The 24,116-nt window shown below is 35.6% G+C and overlaps 3 protein-coding genes and 1 pseudogene across 5 annotated transcripts in view; 3 read left to right on the forward strand and 1 right to left on the reverse strand.

Annotated features, from left to right (window-relative positions):
• Positions 1 to 9,843, reverse strand: part of LOC139985946 (uncharacterized) — a 159,167-nt gene extending 149,324 nt beyond the window's left edge. For 2 of the 3 annotated variants that reach the window (XM_074111660.1, XM_074111661.1), the window contains exons 1-3: positions 7,273 to 9,039; positions 6,101 to 6,212; positions 4,295 to 4,390 (exon numbers count right to left, since the gene is read on the reverse strand). In XM_074111660.1, the coding sequence (XP_073967761.1) occupies positions 4,295 to 4,390; positions 6,101 to 6,212; positions 7,273 to 7,342 (278 nt within the window). In that variant the 5' untranslated portion in view covers positions 7,343 to 9,039. Of the gene's footprint in view, positions 1 to 4,294; positions 4,391 to 6,100; positions 6,213 to 7,272; positions 9,040 to 9,725 lie in introns of those variants that run through there. The other variant, XR_012453355.1, reaches the window with a different exon arrangement.
• Positions 9,246 to 18,481, forward strand: LOC139985945 (polycomb group protein Pc). Its single transcript, XM_072000847.1, has 5 exons — positions 9,246 to 11,009; positions 13,872 to 13,915; positions 13,998 to 14,121; positions 14,423 to 14,848; positions 15,117 to 18,481. The coding sequence occupies exons 1-5, from the start codon at positions 10,950 to 10,952 to the stop codon at positions 15,735 to 15,737; spliced, it is 1,275 nt and encodes a 424-aa protein (XP_071856948.1). The 5' UTR covers positions 9,246 to 10,949; the 3' UTR covers positions 15,738 to 18,481.
• Positions 18,482 to 19,325: 844 nt separating this feature from the next.
• Positions 19,326 to 20,070, forward strand: LOC141445965 (WD repeat-containing protein 75-like). The gene is made up of 2 exons (XM_074112223.1): positions 19,326 to 19,643; positions 19,856 to 20,070. Exons 1-2 carry the CDS (start codon positions 19,513 to 19,515, stop codon positions 20,001 to 20,003), a joined length of 279 nt encoding a protein of 92 aa, XP_073968324.1. The 5' UTR covers positions 19,326 to 19,512; the 3' UTR covers positions 20,004 to 20,070.
• A 25-nt stretch (positions 20,071 to 20,095) lies between these two features.
• Positions 20,096 to 22,125, forward strand: LOC139985380 (WD repeat-containing protein 75-like; annotated as a pseudogene).
• Positions 22,126 to 24,116: the final 1,991 nt, after the last annotated feature.

Here is a 24,116-nt window from a genome sequence, read left to right on the forward strand (position 1 = left end):
GTCATAATACAACGAGTATTAAGATAACTAAATTAAAAACGGTATAGATATAGAATTTTTTAAATGAGATCCATTGAAAGTGTAAACTATTTACTACAGATTTCATAATAATTTTTAGTGGTTTTTCCGCATACGTACATATCGTTTTCCAAATTTATCCATTTCTTTTATGCTGTGACATTCAACTACAGTCGAATAGCAAATACAGTATAGTCATTCATTACGAGAATCGACTTTAGTCCACGCGTCATTACAATTCATTCATCTCTATTACGAACATATTTAAATTAATAACGATAGATACATGTACATCTATCTATATATATATACAACGTTTCTCAAGAATACATAGTTGAAGAGATTAATAGCACGGTGTAACGATTAAGACAATTAATCATAAAATTGATATGAGTCGCATGTTGCAAAGATCAAATAAAGATATTGCGAACTTGGTATTCTTAATGAAATAACAAATTTCTTAATGTTTGGTCTGTGGTGAATATTAAACGCGTTGATTTAAATGACGAAACGAGTGAATACTTGTGATAGTCAGATATATTTAACGCTCGTGTGATGATGTGCCATTACAGGTCTAAGAAACGTATCGTAATGAAGGATTTAAAAGGAACAAAAATTCGTGCAAAGTAGGACAATCAATAGGTAAATTTGATTTCTTCTAAGAATTCTTCTCTTTAGGAGAAAAATAACGATCGTAAGATGAAAGTTTGTAGGAAAATTAACTTTCAATTTACGCTAAGTACAGAGCGAAGAACTTGCGATTACGTTCGTTTATTGTTTATTTATTTAAGGATGGAAAACCTTAGAGTAAAGAATTTTGGCCTATCTTTAACATCGATGCTATATAACGATGAACGAAGTTGTATATGCAGTTTATGCGCCATTATAGCCGGTATTGCGTAATTTCTGAGTGGCCAGCTTATCTTTATTACATCCTCGCGTTATTAGATGAAACGATACTGTAACGATCAGAGAAAAATAGCTTCCCGTTTAACCTTTTAGCCGCTCGATTCGGAATATTTCATGCGCGCTATATCACTGGATCGCGTTCGGATGGTAAACCTTACAATATATCGGTAATTCAACGCAATACGAATCGGATAACAGGTGTTAAACTATGAATATTTCTATAAATTCGTATATTTATGGAAACAATTAAGAAAACGAAATCTACATAGAGTTGCATCTTTCATTCTAAATATCGTAACAAATATCGTATATCTTGAATATTTTCTACGTTCTTGCATAAATGCATAAAAATCCACGCTCTAGTAATAACTTCTTTATATCAGAAAATATTTTCTATCGAAATCAGACTTGAATGAGACAAAGACTAAATCCAGTGCGAATTTTCCCCAAACGATTAATAATATTTCGATCACGCTCGTATCACTAATTTCTCGTCTAAAGCGTGAAAACACGGATTACCATGTAATTATACAGCCACAAAGACGTTATCAAACGCTTTTCTACGTTTTATCCGAGTGAAACTTGTCCAGAAAATTCATCGATCTAACGTCATAACAAACCAAATCTCATACAGTTCATCGTTATTGTGATCATAATAATCCTCGTTATTTTCGCATATAAGGACCATTATCACAAATGTATTATTTATGAAGAATTTACATAATGCATTTAATGTATTATAATATCATTCAGCTACAGCGGAACAAAATATCGAAGTTGTCAATTATCAGAGACTACCTTATTGGTCCTCGATGTGTCCGGATTATAATTTTCAAAAGCTAAACGCCGATTCTGTGCGCTTACAAACTTTAGAAAAGATGGAACGAAAGATGGAAAGAAGGGATTTTCGCAGACGATCGAAACGAACGTACCGAGACTCGAACATCGTTCGTTTCCAGGCGAACGACCAAGCAAAAAAGATACTCGTTCGCCGTTACCTAATCAGCGGAGGCTCTCGAGCGTCGAGAGGTTTTTCACTGGTACTCGCGCGATTACGAGCGAGCGCGCGCGCGCGCGCATACACGTACACGTGGGAATCGCGGCGCTACTCGCGAGCCAACAGAACGCACTTAAGCGCCGTGAGACGAGTTCGCGCGATAACACGGCGCTGATAACAACACCACGACGTAGGTATATTCACGTTGCTCGTTACGTCGTGTCGTGGCTATTCGCGATAGCATACATATGCCTCGCTAACTGGCCGTTACTATCCCCATTCACTTTTCTTAAGACCAACAACGAGATTCTGATATTACAAGATTAGTATAATATTACGACTATTGTAGTTCACGAAAATTTTTCCAACGCTTGTAGAGGTATCTTCTATGAATATATCGTGTGTCTTGTACGAAAGGTTTAAAAATTTTATTGACATCGCGAGGGGACTCAACTATCGCCACCGCATTGGCAAAATTTGGCACGAATCTGAAAATGTATCTGTCTGAGTCGATTCGTTCCCTTTCCTCGGTAATTGGCCATGTAAAGATACTGTGTACGTTAGTACTCGCGAGTATCCGGTTCCCTACTTGTTACATTTGTCCTTACTTTGTTTTCTTAATTAGATGTAATCCATATATTTATAAATAATATAAGAAATACGAAGTAACCGTTAACTATAACGTATAAGGCAATTCTGTAAAAGTAAAATGCCTATCGCGCGATACTTCTATAAGGAAAAAAAGAATGTTTACCGAATTTTGCAAGTTGATCAGAAATGTGAAGCACAAGAAATTATCCTATAGTCGATCGTGTACTCCATGAAAGAAATATAGCGAGATTGTAAAATCGATCAGAGGCTAAAGTTGTTAATGCTTGAGAATACTCGAGCGAATTAAGCAAAGAGGAAGAAAATGAGTATCTAAAACCGCAGTTGCAATTTCATTAAGTACTGTTTTGCTTTAGATCTAGTAGTTTACATCGAAAAAACTAGGTACAATATCACGTGTGATCCAAATTATGCTATTTATTTAATGTTCTAGTTCAGCAGCTCGCTATATTTCTTCCAGCGACATATTCCAACGACCATACTACCTATCTTCATTCAGTCTGTACATGGAAATCCCTTGGATAACACTTGAACTGCACGGAGGATCAAGTAACAAAGTCACCCAATTTATATCGTTCCCTTTACGATCCTAAGATTTGTAGACACTGTGAGCCTTGAATAACACGGAATCAGTTTAATAAGACTATCGCACTGTATGTAGGTATAAATATTACATTTAAATAACTTTTTGAAACAGTCCTATCATGCGTGTGATGAGTTTTCCTTTCATGATTTTGAATGATTTCGAAAAAGGCACGCTAGTATTTTTTGTGTATTACATATGTAATTATTACATATATAGTAGCACATAATAGGTAATGAAGTCAAATCGGAGTTGAAAAAAGGTCCTTTAGAAGGAATGTGGATGTGATTGTTTGTTTTTGACAGACTCAACACAATCCTAAAGTTAAGCACGCATATTGGTTGAAGGTGTCACACACACAGACAAAGCAATGTAGCAACGCGTGACACTGAGCAATGGAAGGCAGTACGTCCTTTGCCTCTGTGTCGTCCCACGAGACTTCTTTCTATCTCCATGTTATAGATTCTAGATGTACCTGCATATAATTCAATTTCATCGTTTTTTCAATGCCATAACATACTTACTTTTATTTAAATTCTACACTATTTTAATTTTCTATTAATTTTGAATCTTCTATAATTTTCATTGGAGACTATCTCGGCAACCAAAGTGTTTTGAACATGTTATTTAAGACCTTTCGAGACTATAACTTACTCTGGATTATTACCTATAGTTTTTCTAACATCATGATCTCGATCATATATATAAGTATGGGATATACATAACTCACGTCTTTAAAAATTTAAACCTATTACAGATTATGCTGTTGTATTATGATTCAACTGTAAATTTTTGTGCATTTATTTATAGGAAAATAAATCGATAGAAAACTTAGAGCAGAAAAAATGTGCAGAATGCTCATAATATAGAAAAATGTATAAAATATCCTAAGTACGGTATTATAATATTTATTACCATATATTATATACCTATTGTAATATTTATCGTGTAAAACAAATCTCTGCTTAAGTTCCATTAATTTGCATAAACATCCGCGGTCTAATGCTTGTCACCATTGTTGCAAGAAAAATCCACCTCGAAAGTGTTAAGGGATGTTCGTAAGCTTGTTGTCACGCTGATAATACAACGCGTTATGCGTCGGTCCGTATAAAGAGCGGCACATTGCGCCAAGCCTATGCGCCGCGCGCTCCCGCCGCTGAATTAATAATCGAACTTACGTGGGTAGTTGCTCGTCTACCGGGTGTCTACAAGGCGAATGCATGCTTGACGAATCACCGACGATGGTAAGCGCCACTCGACTATTAAAACACTGCCTAAAAATAGAAGAAAGCTGTGTTAACTTGATGGCGGTAGTGTTAAGCCTAGACGATGATGAATTGATCGTGATAAGAAACGAGGTAAAAACTGTATCCCTGGCACCTTTCTCAGGTACTTAGGTAGCCAAGGATGATAAGCAAGGGCTGATAAATTGACGCGTTATGTGAAGGTAATTGTGAAAGTCGCTTAAATAGCAAGTGCAGAAAAAGTGAATTTGTTATTCACTTTAATCTTACTCGTACTCTATTGTCTTGAATGAATAAGCAACAGCTGAAGCGTATAATACAGTTGGAAGTACCTATGTTTCTTATAGTACTAAATACTTATGTGTAATTTGAGTAATTAGTATGAACATTAAGCGACATATGTGAAAAATAGAGCATATCTTTTCTAGAAAAGAGTAAGAACGTCTTGGTAGAAACTTAAATATGAATAAATTAGACACATTAGAATATCTAGTTCTAAAAGGATTGTACTCTACTGATATTGATAATTTAATTGATAGTAATTATAACATAATTGATGAATTTCTCAATTGAAATTGAAATCGAACATCAAAAGATATTTCGCTCCGTCTGATATAAAGGAGCGAAACTAAATAATGTCATATGTTACTTGTAATTCCTATATATCTAAAACGAATAGTAAACAATACTAAATCATGCTTAAAAATATACTATCTACGAATAAGAATAAGAAAACTTTCTAACCAAATTCCAAATTAACTACATACATGGATTATGTGTTGAAAATCTCGGAACTATGCTAATTGTCAAACAAGGATTGTCTGCTTCACGCGCGAACAGTAATAAAATTACTACGTATAAGTGACGCTTCTTCCATGACATGAATGGATATTAAGCACTCGAAGAGCGCATAGTTTGTCTACAACTCACTGTTAAGATTCACGTTACAAATTCTGCCAGTTAATCCAACGGGGCGATAAAAGAGTACGATATCGGTCGAGAATACACAAGCAACGTGCAAAATCTACAAATCCATAGTGTCGGTTACACGAATGGATTCCGAACAATACATATCAAACGCCATATTGTATGAAAGATTCATCGAGTTCTCGCTTTCGAACGACCCAAATGAAAATCAAATTGAAATAAATAAAAAAGACAGAAAAAAATAGTAGAGTCGATTTTTCGAAAGGTCGAAAACGAAACATATAAGTATGGTTGATATTCCTTTCATATATAATCGAGCCATCACTATTATATGCGACTGACACGCGATTAATCTTTTACGTACACAGGCATCTACTGCGCATTATAAAATGCATATACTGTCTTGAAAACCGATAATTCATTTACATATAATTAATACATTTACACATAATGATATTTAAGTACATATACAAAAACATAGCACTCGTACAAAACGATATAATTCGTTAAGATTTACGAGTACTTAATAATTCGAATTCGTTTCGCTTCTCGTTTCGTAATTGGTTAGGTTTAAAAACTGTGTTAGATTTCCACCAATAGAGTCTTAGAAGAGAATAATAGCAACAAAAATGGCGGATAATGAAGAAGAAGAATATAGAAAACGAGTTCCCAATCTCCGAAATGGACTTGAAAATGTCTCCAAGTACGCTAACCTAAAACATCGATTATTTAAAAAACTACTTATCGGATGAATATGACCCTTATATAAATAAACATGACAAATGGTAGAGAATGTGACGTAGAAAACGTTACCTTGATATCATAATTCGATCCCGAGTTATTAAATGGTCACTTTTTCCACGAGACGACTGCTCGAACTCAGTTCTCCTGGTCTCTCTCGAGGGAACGCGCGCGCACGTCAAAACTACTCAAACGCATATTCTATTATACTTTATGTACAAGTAATTCACTGCAAAATGTAACTTTTTACATTTCCCTTTATCACTTATCAATACCTATTAGTTATCTACCGATTAACTAAACCCAACTAGTCGTAATCTAGAAACTGCACGATATACTAGATCGAAAAAGTTAAGATGGCTATCGTATGATGCTCCTGTACGTTATTCGATATTCGATTTCCCACTGCTATTAATCGATAACTAGCAAAGGATGTAAGGTCGATGCGCGAGATGTATTGATTCTCGTATTCCTGCAATACCATATGCAATACAGAGCGGCTTGCAACACTGCGTGATTGCTTTTGACAGATAGCTTATACGATATTGGAATAATAAAAAAGAATTGTCGTGAATATTGAATATTATTCGATCTTACGTGTGAAACAATACCAACAATTCCATGCAACGTTGTCAGGCTTATTGTTTCGCAGTTGCAGAATCCGGCAGATTTCGATCGATTTTCTAATATTTACGATCGATAATCTTCGATGTGATGTTTTCAGCAATAGCATACGGTATGTAACCAAACGTTTCCCTTTATCCTGCATAAATACGTGTGAACTGTTTCCTAATCTATCCACCATTTCTTCGTAACCTCAAACATGATTTACGAGCAGAAAGGATGGTATAGATCATAAATATGATACAGCAATGATTGACTGAGTTGAATAAGGGAAGGTAAATTATTATAAGTATAATAAGGTATATTTTAAACTGAATTAATAAATTTAGTGTAATTGTCTTTTAGCGACAATGTTCCTCAATCTAACTTAGTAGATACACTCAATTTTCTCATTTAAGAGGTTAGTGTAACTTTCTATTTTCTAGTATCTCAAAATTACAAATATCGTACGCTAGATTATTTTTCTCTACATTTTGATCACATGGTTTTATTTACAGTTTCCGGCTCGACTCGTTGGGCAGAGAATAAACGCGTGACGTTTTTGTTAATCTTCGAAAGTGACTCATCATAGAAACGATTTCAACATTTGATAGAAGATTTTGAAGCGGATCCTGACGTACCATTAGATCCACGAAGAACGCGCCACGCCCTGCTTTCGACGTTGCCGTGTCCGCGATGGACGGCCCGCATAATGAGAAACACGAATCAGTGGCCTCATCGTTCTCCCGTATCTTTAGTCGCGTGCGCTGCGACTCCGTGCGCGTTTGCCTTTGCTTATCGCGTTCTTGCGCAGCTTTAATTAGCTAGCCGCCATCTCTTGGTCGCTATGCTACTTCTACGTACTTGCTTGTTCCTTTTATTTCTTTTGCAGTCATATATCTTCGCTCATAACCATAAAGATGGTACGGCGACGCTTCGAGGCATATATCAACAAAACACGTGCGAATTAGATGGACCATAGAATGTGCTTGTTAAGATACCAACGCAGTTAAAAGACATACACACAAGTTTCGTCATTTCGTAATACTGTTATTACACAATCAGTATCGGATTCTAAAATTAAATCAGCTCTCATCCCAGATTTGTCACATGTAGATTGTCGTGTAAACCAAAGTAACGAAGTTAAACATGTCGCGTTTGAATCATTTGGAAATTTGAAATAACGAAAGATTACTTTAAACAGAATCCTGATGGCAGTGTTAAGGAGATTAAGGAGGTTACTTTAAAAGCGTGCACTACAGCAGCGACAACGACGACGAAGAACAAAGGAGAGCATTGCTTATGCAGGGGAAAGAAGGAAAAGGAGGGGACATGCCATAAGCTGCGTACCCGCGGCACGCCATCTACATCGGCTTTGTGTATTTCATGGTTGCGCAATAGCGCGCGACTCGAGAAAGCCGAGCGCGCGACGCACGCTGGCATTTTTGCTTTTGTACGTCGATCATAGGGTTGCGCACAACACTTCGTCCAACAATTGATTGCGCTTCAAAGGGAGGCGAAACTCGAAGCGGACGGCGAAAAGGGAGAAGGGGAAAAGCGAAGTCGTAAAAGAGGGTACGCAACACCCATCCCGCGACAAACCGTACCGAACAAGGGCACAGAAGGCAAGAGAGACGGATTACCAACATTACAGTCAGACGGAGAACAAAGGGGGAAGGGTGTAAAGAGAGAATGGAGGGAGGACGGAAGACGCAGACAAAGAGACGAAGAAAGAGGAAAGGTGCATGCGATGAGAAAGGGTGGGGAAGAGGAAAGGAAAGGAAGATCGGTCTCTTGGTGCAGAGCGTAGTGGTTATAAAGAGAAGCGGCATCGCTGCACGGCTACTTGGCTCTCCAGGGCCAGGATATTTCAATACCGACGGTGGTCGGCCACCGCCGACGTGGCTACGAAGAGGGGAAATGCTTGTGACGATGTGCGCTTGTACATACATATATATAAATGTATATATGTAAATGGTGTATATATGTACTTCCCCTTGTGCCCCTCACCCACGTGCCCGCCCTACGCGACAGCACATACGCGGTATATACGGCTTTACACACCCGTGGGCGTTAAAGAGAAAGAAAGAGAACGAGATATGACCGGTGGCACGGTAGCGCGCTCCGCTATTCGGGTTTCCTGCACGAGGGGAAGAGTGTGATGGGGAGGGAGAGAATTTGCTGTCTCTGTTTGAACATACACAGAGGGGGAAAGTTGCGGCAAAACGGAAAGGCTGTTGTCGATGGGGTATACAGGGACGCGCGCGGCACGGCGATGGGGACCTCGAACTGAACCGTCGACCGACGATCGTCCGTGAGCCCGCCTTCTCGACGAGTCGAGGGGAACGGACGTGGGCTGTACCACTCGTCGATTGGTCGTCGTGCTCAGCGGGGTTAGAAGCGTTGGTAGCGCCTCGAGAATCCCACCAATCGAGCGCCACTGTCGTGGCTTTTTTATCCTGCTATTTGCGCCGAAGGACGGAGAAGAGCAGAGGTTCTCCCATCTGGCTCTCTCACTCCTTTTGTATCCCTCTCCTTTTCCTTTGCTGAACCGCTCTCCCTATGTGTTCGTCGGCACGGAGAGGACACTCTCGTTTCGGGATCCGTTGAGGTTGCACGTTTTCACGAACAGTGCCGCCGGTTTTACTGCGACGCGCTCTATTCTACGTTGATCGTACTCGATACTGTGTGTTATCATTCCGGTGAGTTTCCGATTTTTGCGAATAGTCTGTTCGAAAACGTCTGTTTATTATAAAAGCATCGTATGCGATGCCGTGCGGTAGTGTTATGTAGTGTGTGACAGTACGTCGCAAGAGGATACAGTGTTGTCAGATCGTGGGCGCGAATCGACACGGCAAAAGCGGTACCCCGATCGCTTGAAACATCGTGATTAAATCACGCGTGTGTTTCTAGAAGGACACATCGATCGATTCGTTTCGTTTGTGATAACAAGTGATAAACGTAACGACGGCATAGTCGATTCTCGAGTTGATCGGGTAATACGCCAGTGACATTTGGTGCGGTGCTATCGACGAAATAGAGTTGGCAACGTTGCATCGACTGGTCTCTCACACAAATATACGCATACACGTACCTAGAAGGGAACTTGGGGTGGCTGGCTAGCAGGCAGGCGGCAGGCAGGCAGGCAGCTTTCTTGTTCCGAGGACGGCGCTCCTGGTCGCGCCGTCTCTCTTTTCTACCTCCATTGCGCTTGCTCTTCTCTCCCTCTTCTCCCCACCCCTCTCGTCCTCGGTCACTCAATCACACTCTCCTTCTTTTGCTTTCTCTATCTTTCTCTCTCTTTCTCTCTCCGTTGTACGCGCGGCGCACGTACCGTTGAGAGTTTCTCCCTTCCCCTTCTGATACTCTTTCTCTACCGTTACCCCCTCCCCTCCTAACCTCGAGCGGGTCGGGCGAGTCCACTAAGCTTGCGAGGGGAGTTCGGCAGACCTCGGCTCTAGTCGGCCTCGATCCGCAGAATGTGCTAGACGCTGTGAGTCGATCGCTCCAGTTTTTACATATTCGTATATAGACAGGCTCAACGCCGTTCACGAGGCTTTAAAACGTCCTACTGCACTTCGTACACGGATCCACGAGTTTCTAGTGCCTATATCGACGTTAGTTTTCACCATCAGTTTCGGACGCACTCGATCAGCGTATATCCGTACGACGGCCATGTTTGGTGTTTACGAGGTGAGGGGGAATTACTGACGTCACGAACCCCGATCTTGCACGAAGGGAGTAGCAGCAGAAGCAGAAAACGTGTGTTGCCGGCCAACACCAGGCACCACTATAAGTCTCGATATCAATTCGGAGACGAGACACACAAGTCGAGCGTACTCGTATTCCTCGACAAATATCGTACGCAGATTTATCCGTAAGGTGAACACACGTAGAAGAAACTCGCGGCGCGCAAACTGTGCCGCTTGAAATTCCCTTCCCGATGGGACGTGCGTGTACGCCGACTTCGCTCGTGTTCGCCGGTCTTGCCGCGACTACTGGCCTTTCAAAAAACATTAGTCGCATTGCCGCCTCGCTGCTGAAATAGCAGCCACTCTAATCACCAGTCGGTCGACTCAGTCCCGATCAGTGCGAAAAACATCGAGCAATGCCGAGTCTTCTCGTATACGAGACAACACGTGTTTATTGTGTTTACACGGTGTGTCATCTCGATTAAATTAGAGCATTGTGGTCAGATTACGGTATAGGTACATATGGTGTTACGTTATTCAGTGTGGTTTTTTAGTGACACCCTCCACTCTCTTACTGGATATATTAACAGCTTTTATTACGGATCTAACAAACAAGGATTAAAAACATGGATCTAGGTGACAGAGTTTACGCCGCGGAACGGATTATAAAGAAGAGGGAAAAGCGGGTAAGCAAGAGAAATGCGAACCGTCACCGGCAGATAGCGCCACTACATGGAATCTGTTTGTCTATGCGTCGTTGCTGGTTCCTTCTCCCCTCTTCGTGATCTTTCTCTTTCCCACCTCTATCGTTTCGACAATTCTGCCCCTCCCGTTGCGATTTCTATCATGTACGATGCTCTCGATATCTCTCATCGAACTCGAACAGGCACGTTTTATTGGTATATTAACGTTTTATAGGAAATACTACGTTTATTTATTTCGTTGTATTGCAAATATTGCAAATAAATGCCTTTAAATATTTATGCATTACCGCGTGCCTTTTCGGGAAAAATAAATGTTATACTTTTTGAAGCTGCAAATAGATGATTTTTAATTTCTTTTTAGTTTTTAATTTTCAAACTCATTATTCATTTAATTTATTCAAATTCTATTAATTGATACTTTTATTACAATTTACTACAATTTATTGAAACACTTAATGAAACATTGTAATAAATGAAAGAATTACTAAATTTCTAATCAATTTATGAAACTTATTGCTTGCTAATTAACCCAAACAATGTTCTCTTCTGAAAGATAAATGGGTCTTAACTATATTTATATAGTGTATAACACGTGATAGTAATTGGAAGTCTGTAAATATACTTAAAATTCTGATTAACTTAATTTTACAAAAAATTTTTTAATTTTCATTTGACAATCGTTTTATTTCCTTATATTACGACTTATGATGGCACAAACTAAAATATTAGAATTTCATAACATTCAAAATTCGCGCCAGTGATATTATAACATGTTCGTAATCATATTCACATCATATGAAGGTGAATACATAACAGTCCATTGTTCTCGTCCAAACTTACAAATTCGATATTTCAATTAAAAACACGCTGACATTCATCTTTCGAGTGAAGAATTCCTCAAATGATCTCACGTTAAACTTACAATAATTTTGATTGATTTATTATTGCGCCAATATCTGTAATATGGTTGTTTGAAGACGGTCGCGATTTATGCAAGAATTTATGCGTTTTTACCGTGGCGGTGATCTTCGGAGTAACGACATGGTCTCGGCTGGCAACGTTGTAAATCGACATAAAACACGCGAGATTTCTCAGCTGCGAGCGGCTCATGCGCGATAAAGCAACGTGTCCTATACCTGCACGGTTATGTCATTGTTTTCCAACTGTCAGACTAGCTGCGCACCTAGAGCGGTCGGCATGCTTTCGTTCGTTGGCCGACGGCCAATAGGTGAGCCGTATCAGCGGTTCTCGTGGAAGTCAACGCCGCCCGTTTTATCGACCGTACGCTCCTACGGAGATGGATTCGAAAATCCGTCGTTCCGACGCAGACGCGCGAAACGGATCTTTGCAATCGGCCACATTCTAACATCGTGATCAACGATGACTGGCGCCAAGGGTCTTTTTATCGGTCGACGAATTCAAACAACCACTCATACATAATGCATAACTATTATGTTTGTTATTTAAAAATTCTATAAAAATAAGAAGTTAAATTATGCCTGTATATAATAAAACAGAGGATAAAGTCGAAGTCATTGTAGATCTATTTTTTATTTTTTTATGTGATATCGAAATTGTACAATTCTTAAAATTACGTAAAAATTAAAAATTTAATCATGTATCAAATATCCTCTTGCAAAATGATATCTGCATATAGTGTATTAATCCATTAAGAATTAAGTAGTGAGATAATGTAAGAAAATTGCGTAAATGCAATATTATTGAAGAAATAAGTTAAATAAATTATAAAGATTATCGTTTTATGAAAATATAAAAAATATGACATTAACACTACGTTGATTTTTAATGAGTTAAAAGAAAGAAGATATAATTGGCTCTTATCACATATTGAAATTTTATGATTATTCTTATTAGAAAAATTATGTATCAAATGCCCTCGTGACAAATTGTCATCTGCATATAGTACGTATGTTAATATGAAAAGGATAAAATCATATATCGTAGCCATAGTCTTATCTCGATTTCTCATTGCGTCTATGTCACAGATCTGCAAGATTTGAAAGAGTGCAATGTGCATTGTATAATTCAATAGAGATTATAAAAATCTTCTGGTTTCTATTAAAACGTTTCTCTCTTTTTTTCTTTTGGTAGGTGCATCGTACCGGGAATGGAGGGACGATTTAGGGGATGATATTTCGTTAAGTTACTTTTAGATGAAGATATGATAGAATTCTTGCATTTTTGGTTATCTTTCAATACATAATTCGTTGGGGTTATGAGTAATTCATTAGGGCGTAATTTTGTTGATAGTATGATATTGGGTATTTTGATCTGATTTAAGTACTGATTATATTAATATCGTTCCTCTTTTATAAATATCATAAGTGATATATATTATAGTAATTTATTGAATGCAAACTAATCGGATAATTTTATAGATGATGAATCAAGTTTAGGATACTACTTTTTGTTACTCTACATTCACGAACTTAACATAAAGGGAGTAATAATTTGTACATATTAATACTCCATGGAGTTTCTTATAAACATTTATTTTACAATAGTTAAATTTCCAGTTTTTATGCTTGCACATGTAATATAGCTACAAAATATTACACTAAAAATACTGGTTTATTAGAAGTACTTCGTGTAGCATTGATATAGATGAGCATCTAAAAAATTTTAATTATTATTAAAAATATAACATAAAAATAATAACACGCTAATAAAGATACTTCATTTTTGAACTGTATAAAATTATTTAGTAATTAAAAATATCGAATCTGTATCTTCGTGAGGTATATAATTGTCGGATTCACTTCCATATTTTATTCCTATTGGTATGAATTATATTTATATGTGAATGATTTCTGTTTCTTCTAGGGCAAAGTAGAATACTTCGTAAAATGGAAAGGATGGAGCAAAAAGTAAGTTAAAAGTACAACTGATAAAGTTATTAACAGGTTCATTAAAACAGATTATGAATGTAAACGTTTTCGTTTTTTATAGACACAACACATGGGAACCCGAAGAAAACATTTTAGACGTCAGGTTAATTGAATTATACGAAGAAAGCCAAAAAGGTGGAGATGTGACTGCAAGGAGACCTAGGCGAAGGGATACTAGATATAGCGTAAATAATTTATTCATTAAAATTATATATATGTAATATAATAATATATTACTGAGTACTGTAGTACATACTGCATATTTTCTAATTCAAATTTTCAAATTTAAATTATTGATATTGCATTTAAATGTGTTTCTAATTAAATGTGTGAAAATGGAAATTATTAAAAATTAAGCTTTCATTCAATTATATTAAAACCTTCTCCATTCTTAGGAGTAAGATAATTGTTGTATTTTCTTCTATAATTTTTAATCTAAAATTATATAAACATTTCAATAAACTAAACCATTTTTATAATTCACAGGAACACGTTCTGGCAAACTTGGTCGTCGAGGAAGAGCCCGGCGGAGACGAGAGAGTCGGAGAAGATAGCCAAGACGAATCAACTATCGGTAGCACCTCCGCACCTCGTCTAAATCCCGTTGCACCTGACGAAGACACGCTTCCGAGTTCCGTCGACGGGCACGAATCGCCAACAGCCCCAGAATTATCTGCATCCGCGTTCAGTGTTGATTCAGATTGTTCCAATAGTAGTATAGACAGTCCTCTACTGCCTAGGAGAGAACCGACTGGTACGAAAAGAAAGGCCGAGGTTCTCAGCAAAGAATCGGGAAAAATTGGTGTTACCATTACTACGAGCAGTCCAAGCAGCGGTAGTGGAAGTCCTCCTCCAAACAAAATACCTCGACTATTGCCTCTGAAGAGTAATCCAACGTCTCCCTCTTATCACGTAAGTATTCATTCATTCTTCTTCTTCTCTTCATCTTATAGAGTTTATCTATAAAGTATAATCAGTGCTAATCTATATTTTGGATTTATAGATAATTAACAAAGTGTTCAATTATATACAATGAATCACAAAAGTGTGTATAATTTCGAAATCTATCAAAAATTTGTAGCATATATTATAATAAAAACATAAAAAATAATAAAATAAATAAAGAATAAATTAAAATAAATTCTAAAATAATAAACATATGATTGTAAATACGTTGCAGAGTCACAAGGTAAACGGCAGGAGGCCGTCATCGTCAAGCGTGAAGTCGACACCGGAGGAACCGCTGCCAGCAGTGCCGACGACACCAGCTCCAGCGGTGCAAGAGAAAAAGCGTGCCGAAGCTGACGTGCCTCACGGTCCTCCACCCTCGCTGCCGCGTGCACCGCCAGCACCTCTCTCCCCCCAGATAGACACGCCTCTGGAACAGCCTACCAAAAAGAGGCACTTGTCTGAGCAAAAACAAGAGAAATCAAACGGAGCTGTAACAGTAGACGCGAATGGTCACAAGTCACCTAGCCCTACGGATTCATATACAAACAACAACAGGTTACCGACCGTCGTCAATGGGCATCATAGTCATAACAATAGCAACAATCATAACAATAACAATAATAGCAACAATAGCAATACATCGAGCGTGAAGCAGACGGAAATCTCGAAGACCGACATGTATGTCCCTCTTTCCAGTCCTGGTACGGATTACTGGCACGCACGGAATCCAGTTGCCGATCAGGTGTTCATTACAGACGTGACGGTAAATTTGAAGACCGTTACCATCAGGGAGTGCAAGACTGAAAAAGGATTCTTCCGGGAAAGGGATCCAAAGAGCGATATCTATTAACGATCTTTAAATAAGGACGCTTTAATGCGAATTTCTAATACTGAACCAGCTTGTAAATATAAATTATTTTCACACGTTGAAGTGTAGAGTCGAAAATGGTGAACATATATATATATATATACACACATATACGTATATATATGTGTGTGTATAGACAGTATCGAGCTATATATATATATATGTATGTATATATAAGGACTTTTTCTAAAAAAGTAAAACGGACTCTTTTTTGGTGATGACGAAGAGGATGATCGAGGTTATGTGTAATTACAAAGAAATTGTTCAGCTCGCAGTTTCCTAGAACAAGATGTTACGTGAATATAAAATTGAACGTGGATTTGGTTGGGGACAAAAATTCGAACGGTCAGTTCCGACGTGTCGAATAGAAAATTATCATGTAAGTCAGCGGATAAAAGATAATAAGACTATCGTTATGCGACAAGTAAACGCGAAAGAACAACGGTACATGAGTCGCTGTCACATCGTGATATACACTTGTACATTTTAAAGACGCTTGATAGACCGTAAACTCTCTGTACCAAAATCAGACAAAAAGAAAATGCAAAAAGATCTGAAGGAAACATTTTAGAGGATAAATAACATTTTCTCATTGATTGCATTTCCGCTTGTATTAGAATTCTGCAGAAAAAAAAAAGATAAAGAATGGTGGGATACCATTGTAAATTAGTTAATTTCAAATTTTACTATGATAAAATAGTACAGATCTGGAAAGAAATATTTTTCTAATTCATTTTTAGAATAATCAAAGCAGCTTCGTAGAAGCGTTTTAAGAAAATATGAAAAAAATGAATTTTCGAGTATATAGAAAGAGGAATAACAAAAAAGGAACTAATGTTATCTTGATGACGTATTTCTCAGCATTATGATATTATATTGTATTTAACTGATGAATACCACTCTCATTTTTTTCTCTTTTTCTTAGCGAGTAATATTTTGTCACAAAAAGAAAAGAAAAGAGGTGTATCATTCGTTCGTAGATTTTAGATTTGTTTAGAGGCACGAACGCATTATTGATTTTTTTTTTCAAGTTGTTATAGCATCACACTTACACAAACAGACCTACACACATACACATACAGTTCAATGCACAGTGACAAACAAGCTGAAAAAGGGAAGCAAAACGATGTACGTTATCAACAACATAGTACATGATAACTTCATAATCTATATAACATGTTTTATATCGGTTGTCGGTGTTTTTGTTACGAATCGATTAAGTATTGTTTAAACGTGTTAGATGTTGCATTTTTTTTTATACCTTCAAAGGTATCTTTTCTTTCATTTCCCTTTTTTTCCATTTCAATTTAAGGACTGACTGCGTATTATACGTTTTCATACACGCGACATTTAATTCCAACGATATATATATACTTACGAATATGTATTTCGAGAATTGTTTATGCATATCCTTGAGAGAGCGCCATTTTATTTTTTTAAGATGGGTTGTCGACGTGTATTCACCAAATAGGAATGTTCCTACCTCGAAAACGGTCATCTTGAACAGAGAATCGAGTACAACCAAATTCTAACGATCTTCTATCCAAACAATGTAATTAATTAATGTCGTTGATCTTCTTCAAAGATTGACTCTATTCTCTTCCTTTTATTTTATTTTACCTTTCTTTTTCTTTTTAACTTTCGCTGCACCGTATATTTGGCGCGCGTGTGCACCAATTTCGGAACCAGTAAATTCGTGATACAGTTAATTATATAAGCGTAAATCTTAAAAGGAAAAAAATACATATACGTTGCTTATTTATTGTAACTAATATAAACGAAGAAAAGTTTTTTTGGTTTTTACATTCTTAGTATAGTATTAGAGACTATGCGCACAATACGTCCTATTTTATGAGAAAAGAACGAGCCTCGTTCGAAAGACTTTCCTTCTCTGTCGTACATTAAAATTGATTAACTATAATTTAAAATGATAAATCGACGATACATTAGTAATAAATGTTTAATATTTCTTCTTCTTCTTCTTCTTTTTTTTTTCTTTTTTTCCTGATTGACTATGTACGATCTATTTCCATGAGAAAAGCAGAATTATAACGATTTATCTTTTTAAACGAGAAAAGAAAATGGGACTATTTGTGTGCAGTTAGGTCGCGCGATTTCTTGCAATTCGCATTTGCAAGGAATTTTAAATACACGTTTATTAAATTGTTGTGTAATGTAAACCAATACACTCTGTATATTGAGAGAGAAATATTCTGTAAAAATTGTAAATAATTAAACACTTATAATTCTATGATAACGGAGCGATTTAAGAGCAAGAGTGAGAATGAAAGAGAGAGAGAGAGAGAGAGAGAGAAAAAACGCGTAGCTTTAGACCTTTCAGTTCATCGTAATTGTAAATAGAGAAACAGAAAGCAAGAAACCCCTTTAAGTTGTAAATGTAAGAATCGCAGAACTGCAGATCTAGGAGAAAAATCCTTTTTAGCTTTAGAGACTTTGAGATAGACTGTGCGCGTACCTTCAATATTGTTTCTGTACTTATAGAAATATTCAGATTCTACTTATAACGATTTAAAAAAAAAAAAAAAAAGATGAAGTCAACACAGATACACACACACCGACACAAGGAGAGAGGAAAAAATGTGAAAAGATAACCCAGCGATTACGCAGGCATATACGATGTGAACCCCGGTAGTACCAAATTTAAACGGTAATTTTAGTTCTGTCTGGTACAGATTCCTTATATTTCAATAAAATCTTTATTTGAATTTTTGCTCGCGTGCAGTACTTGTTTTCCATCCACTCAAAGCTGAAATTCATGCGCCTTATTTATTGATGCAGCTTCAAAGCCTGATCAGTTTTTCTTTTTCTAAGTTCCCACTTATGTTACTATCCATAATGTGTAAAGTTAAGGGAGAATAAAGCAACAGTTACTCGAAAAAAGGTTTCGTCGAATAGAATATGTTAAAGTATGAACAATATTATTGTGTTTAATGTTTTATCAATTTTCTTTCTTTTTATTAATATCACACATTCATTATTAATATTTAACGAATATATAGAATACAATAATATGAGTATAATTATAAAGATACAATTTTTTACAATAAGAAATTGAAACTTATCGGTAGAGGAAGTAATTCAATTTAAAACCGATTAATTCTATTATGTTAGTAGAATTAATAAATGCGTAATTCATCTACTATTGATAAAGAAAATTCCCTACGGTTCGAATCTACTATGTCAACATAGAGTATTGCAGATTCCTATAACAGAAATACTACAATTATCGATGCATTTTATAACGTGCATAAAGTATTTCAGATGTCGCTAAACTACAATTTCAATTGTTGTAGTAGGTGAATGTGTAGTCTGTAAATTAATAACGAGCTTTTAAAATATTTTATTATAGTTGATATCTTTATTTATGAATATTAAATATATAAATAATTAAACAAATTCTTTTACATTTGTTAAGATTATTACTAGCTGTTATTACGATTGTGAAAAAATACACTATGATTCTTCCAAATGAAGTTGTACCTATCGATTTAGGTATTTTTATCATTGCAGTTGCAGAAATGGAAGAAAAGTTTGTTTAAGTATTTGAATCTTAGATACCAGAATGCACCATGTGATAGGCATTTAGTTTGGTTAATTTATATTTTAAGTGTTTGTAATTATCAAAATATAATATTTTTTACTGTATTTTGTATCTTATTGTGTCATTAATATATGGGGTATACAAAACCGCGTTTAATTATTAGGAACATTAGTCTCATACAACATAAGTGAAAAAATGCAGATGAAATTGAATACGCGACGCGAATCAACAAATATTGAAGTAATTGATGTAGACGATTTAGTTGTAACGAGAAAAGGTGGAGGAAGTATAATTGATCAACGGCCAGTTTTTTCACACGATGGAGAGTAAGTTTTAATTCAGCATATACAAAAATTATAATTTCTTTTGGCGTTTAAATATAAAATTTTTGATTGTAAACATAATGGTACTAAACATGTACTTCATTAATTTTGTTAATGAAATTATATGAAGAAATATCGTTATAAATGTTAGACTATGGTATTCAGGAAAAAAGTTGTAGTTAATATTTCTATTAAGTAATACATATACGTTACAGAACGTTATACATAGTATGGAAGCATGTTATAAGAGCTTACAGTACACAAACTGGAGATTTTGTTAAAGAATTAGAACCAGCAAATTACAGAATTGCAGGATTAATAATACATCCAGAAAATCCCAATCTGATCATTGCCTGTACATAAAATGGAGAATTAAATTTTTGGAGTTGTCAAAGTGGCATTATCACAAAGAAATTGGTATAAACATTAAATATATTTTTTAGCGGTATAAAATCATGATTTCCTTTTTTGAAGCTTTTATAAATCCATAATTGTTATACCTTTTACAGAAATTAACGTTTCAAACAGAGCCAAAGATAAAAACGTTTCACATTGTAAATTATAAAACTCATAATGGAAATGAATTGCGTCAAGTGCTTGTAACATATATTCCCAAATGCAACACAAAAATTTATATAGTGTTATTTGATCTGGATAATGGAGTTTGTGCAAAGTCTACATGTATATCGTAAGAAAAATTTGCACTTCAATAATTATGAATGAAGTTCTTATTATATATTATTTATATGATATATTATTTATATGATATATTATTCTTACATATTATTACAGGACAAAATCTTGTGAATACTATGTTGATATAATTGGTAATTATGGTCAAAATTTAATAGCACTCCTTCATGATGTAGATTTGCATATATTGAATCCATCAAGAAATTTTGTTGATAAATTGTATGTGTTATATTGTAATTGTATATACCATAAACATTGTAGGTGGTCACATGTATACAGGAGGAGGAGAATGTGTTCTAGTGAAATGGGTTTTAGCAAATCCACATCAAAAATCCTTCCTTCCTCGATTACCTGCACCTATTAAACACCTTACTATTGCTCCTGATAATTTATATGTGGCTGTATCTACTTTAGATAATGGTATGAATATTTTTAAATATTTAAATCTTTAAATCTATTTTAGATAGATGAAATACATTTATAAAATATATCTATATTCATAGGTATCGTGGTTGTAAATCCACAAAGAAAATTGACATCAGTTATACAAAATTTTACATGGGGCGTGACCTTATCTTCTAAAGATCTATTTCCTGCTGGTCTTATTGTTGATCCACGTACGAATTGTTTAGTTTTAAATAGTCGTACTGGACATGTTCAATTTTATAATACCCATACAAAAAATTTATTATATAATGTGAGTAACAGTGTAATATAAAACAGATAAAAAATTTACGCTATGTCGTTTATTATCTTGTAAATAAATTTTCAGATAAATATTACGGCACAAAATTTTTTAACGCAAGAGCGTAATGTTCTTATTATAAACACGGAAGTTACAAAGATAGCAATAAACCACGATGGTATGTGGATGGCGACTGTTGAAGAACGAAACGATAAAATGTCATGTATAGGAGTAAGGCTGAAATTTTGGATGTATGACGTTAAACAACAACAGTAAGTACAAGATATGCATTCTTGATGTGTAAATATTAAGATACTATGTTGTCAACCTGTTAGGTTCGCATTAAATACATCAATCGAGCTTCCTCACGATGGTGGTGTGAATGCTTTACACTTCCAACCGTGCATGTTATTCGGTGACGAGGGAGCACTGGCAGTTACAATGGGCAGTGATAGAAAATTCAAATTATGGCATCTCGTAGAACCTTCATCCTTACACAGTATGTAAAAGTTATGTTGTAATAAGAGAAATGTAGTATTAAATTTTAAGATTAAATTTGTTTTAGAAAAAAATAAATACTGGCAGTGCCATAGTGTAGGAGATTACAGAAATCTGCCTGCAACGGATGCTGGTTTCTCGATTGATGGTTCATTAGTTGGTATTGGTTTCGATTCTAGTCTAACAATATGGACTCCCGATACTTGTACATTTAAATGTAGCCTTACACATTCTCAATATCAGTATCCAGTGACATAAGTTTTATGAAAAATAGACTATATAATAATAATAAGAACAGCATTGGGTTTATTATATATGTTTTATAGACGAATTGAATTTGGAAAACAAGATGCTTGTCATCTTGTGGTAGCAGTTTCCACGCAGCATATTGCGGTGTGGAATATCCTGTCACTTACGTTAATATGGAGCGTACCTCTAAATATTGCAACTCTTACAGCAGATCCGAAAACAACGTACATGGCTGTTTTTACGACTGATAATTCACGTAAATATATAACTTGCTTTAAAAGATACCCAAATTTTTATTATGACGTGCCACATTTCATTTCATTTTTATATAAGTTTGAGTATTTGCAGCAGAATATTTAGAACAACTGGTCGATGAAACTTGAAATATTGCGACTTATTCGTTACGATTGTCCAAAGTGTTTTTGTCAGTCCCTTCCTAAACGGTAATGCCGACAACGGCGTAGTACGCCATCGAATTTTCTGTAGCGTAGACAGTGCCACTGTGGGATCTGTCGCATTTTTTCGATCGCCTGCGAGTTATGCATCTTAAAAAAATAATTGGTAACGTTTAATAAAATTCAAAGAACCATGTGCACTATAAAACAAATATATAAATAAATTGAACAATCTTTTTGATAAAAGGAAGTTGCAATTTAAAATGTTCCATTTTTATGCAAATTTTATTTATAAATCACTTTTATCATTTCTGTTTTGATAATTGTGGTTTTTTTTTTTTTTTTTTATTTAATTTTAGAATTCAATTTAAAAATTATACAAAATTAAAACTATGATATACTTAAAATAATTTAACATCATTCTTCCGTTTCTCAATTATATTACAATTTTAATATCGCTATGAAATATTACAAAAATTTATGATAAAAATATTTGTGAAATAGAATCTCGGGATTGTGACTTTGGAGGAATTAACTATAATCGAACGATTCGAATGGAATTTTCACAAGCATAATTTCTGTTTACAGTACCACCTACAGTTCGGTTTGATTAGATATACCAATACAAGTAGAGAAAAGAGATTGATTTAATAAGTACCATTCGCGAGCAACGTCCACTCGTGCTTGCAATATTATCATATGCATCCCACGTGCTTATAAGAAGGGAAACACGGAATTCCATTTATTTCTATTGATTTCTCTGCACTCTGCGTAAAAGATTAAAAAAAAATTCCTCTTTATTTAAAGAAGAGAAATATTTCACACAAACTAACAACAAATGGAACAGTAAACGTATGAAATTAATTGGAAATTCAATTATAACTCTATATCTAATTGAGAAAGTCTTTGTTGTATCTATATGAATATCGATGACCGAATTATGTCATTTCAGGCGAAATTATCGCCATACACGTGTATTATGTGTTTCCTCTTTATCTATTTACTCCATTTTGTCAATGCAAACTCGCGCGACCTAACGATAACATTTTCTGATTGCCAGAAAATCATGACTTGTTTGAAGTTATCATTTTTTTAAACGATAGAACGATTATTTTTTTCTTTTTTCTTATTATGAAAACAAGAATTATAATGAAGATTATAACGAAGCAATGAAAAATTAATGCAATGAAGAAAGCTGCTTCATTTTCAGAGACTACATCTTGATTTAATAGTTTCTGCATATTCACCGGACATCACCGGTTGCTGTGTAATAGGCTGACTCACGAACGTGTCTTCCTATACTTGTCCGCTTTATCGTTCTTTTCACCGCATCTACGTGCCTAATTCGCAGAGAGGAACGCGACTTTATGAGTCAAAGCCCCAAGCAAATGCCCACGCGCCACTTTCAGCACGTGGTTATGTTTCAAACAAGATTCATACCAAGAATTGATGTATTAAACCATCTACAGGAAAATAAATGGAAAACCAGATGCAGAATATGATAAATGGACCACGATGGAACGCTGATAAAAGACGTATACCATTACGTTTAACAGATCAAAGTAACACAATAAATGTATCATCTTTAACAAATTTAAATAACCAAAGATAGTTGAAGTAACTTGTCAGTATTATTCAAGCGTAAGTTATACAATTTCACTGAAAGTATATAACGAGAGGTACTCACTGTCTCTGGATTGCTAATAGAATATGCAGACGTGGCAACCATTAGGAAGAAGACAGCTATCAGGATGCACACAGAATTCCACATTGTTAACTTCATGCCTGAAATTGTCGTAGATAGACGTCGAAAGCTACTTCTTCTACTCTGTCTTGATACACGAGATAATTTAGTTGAAGAACGTAGTCACCAGCTTGATACTTCAGTGTAATACTTGAAAAATTCTGCCAATCACAAACGCCCAAAAATTACTTTCAATAAGGAATATCAAACAA

This window comes from Bombus fervidus, chromosome 3 (assembly GCF_041682495.2).
Source record: "Bombus fervidus isolate BK054 chromosome 3, iyBomFerv1, whole genome shotgun sequence".
Taxonomy (NCBI): domain Eukaryota; kingdom Metazoa; phylum Arthropoda; class Insecta; order Hymenoptera; family Apidae; genus Bombus; species Bombus fervidus.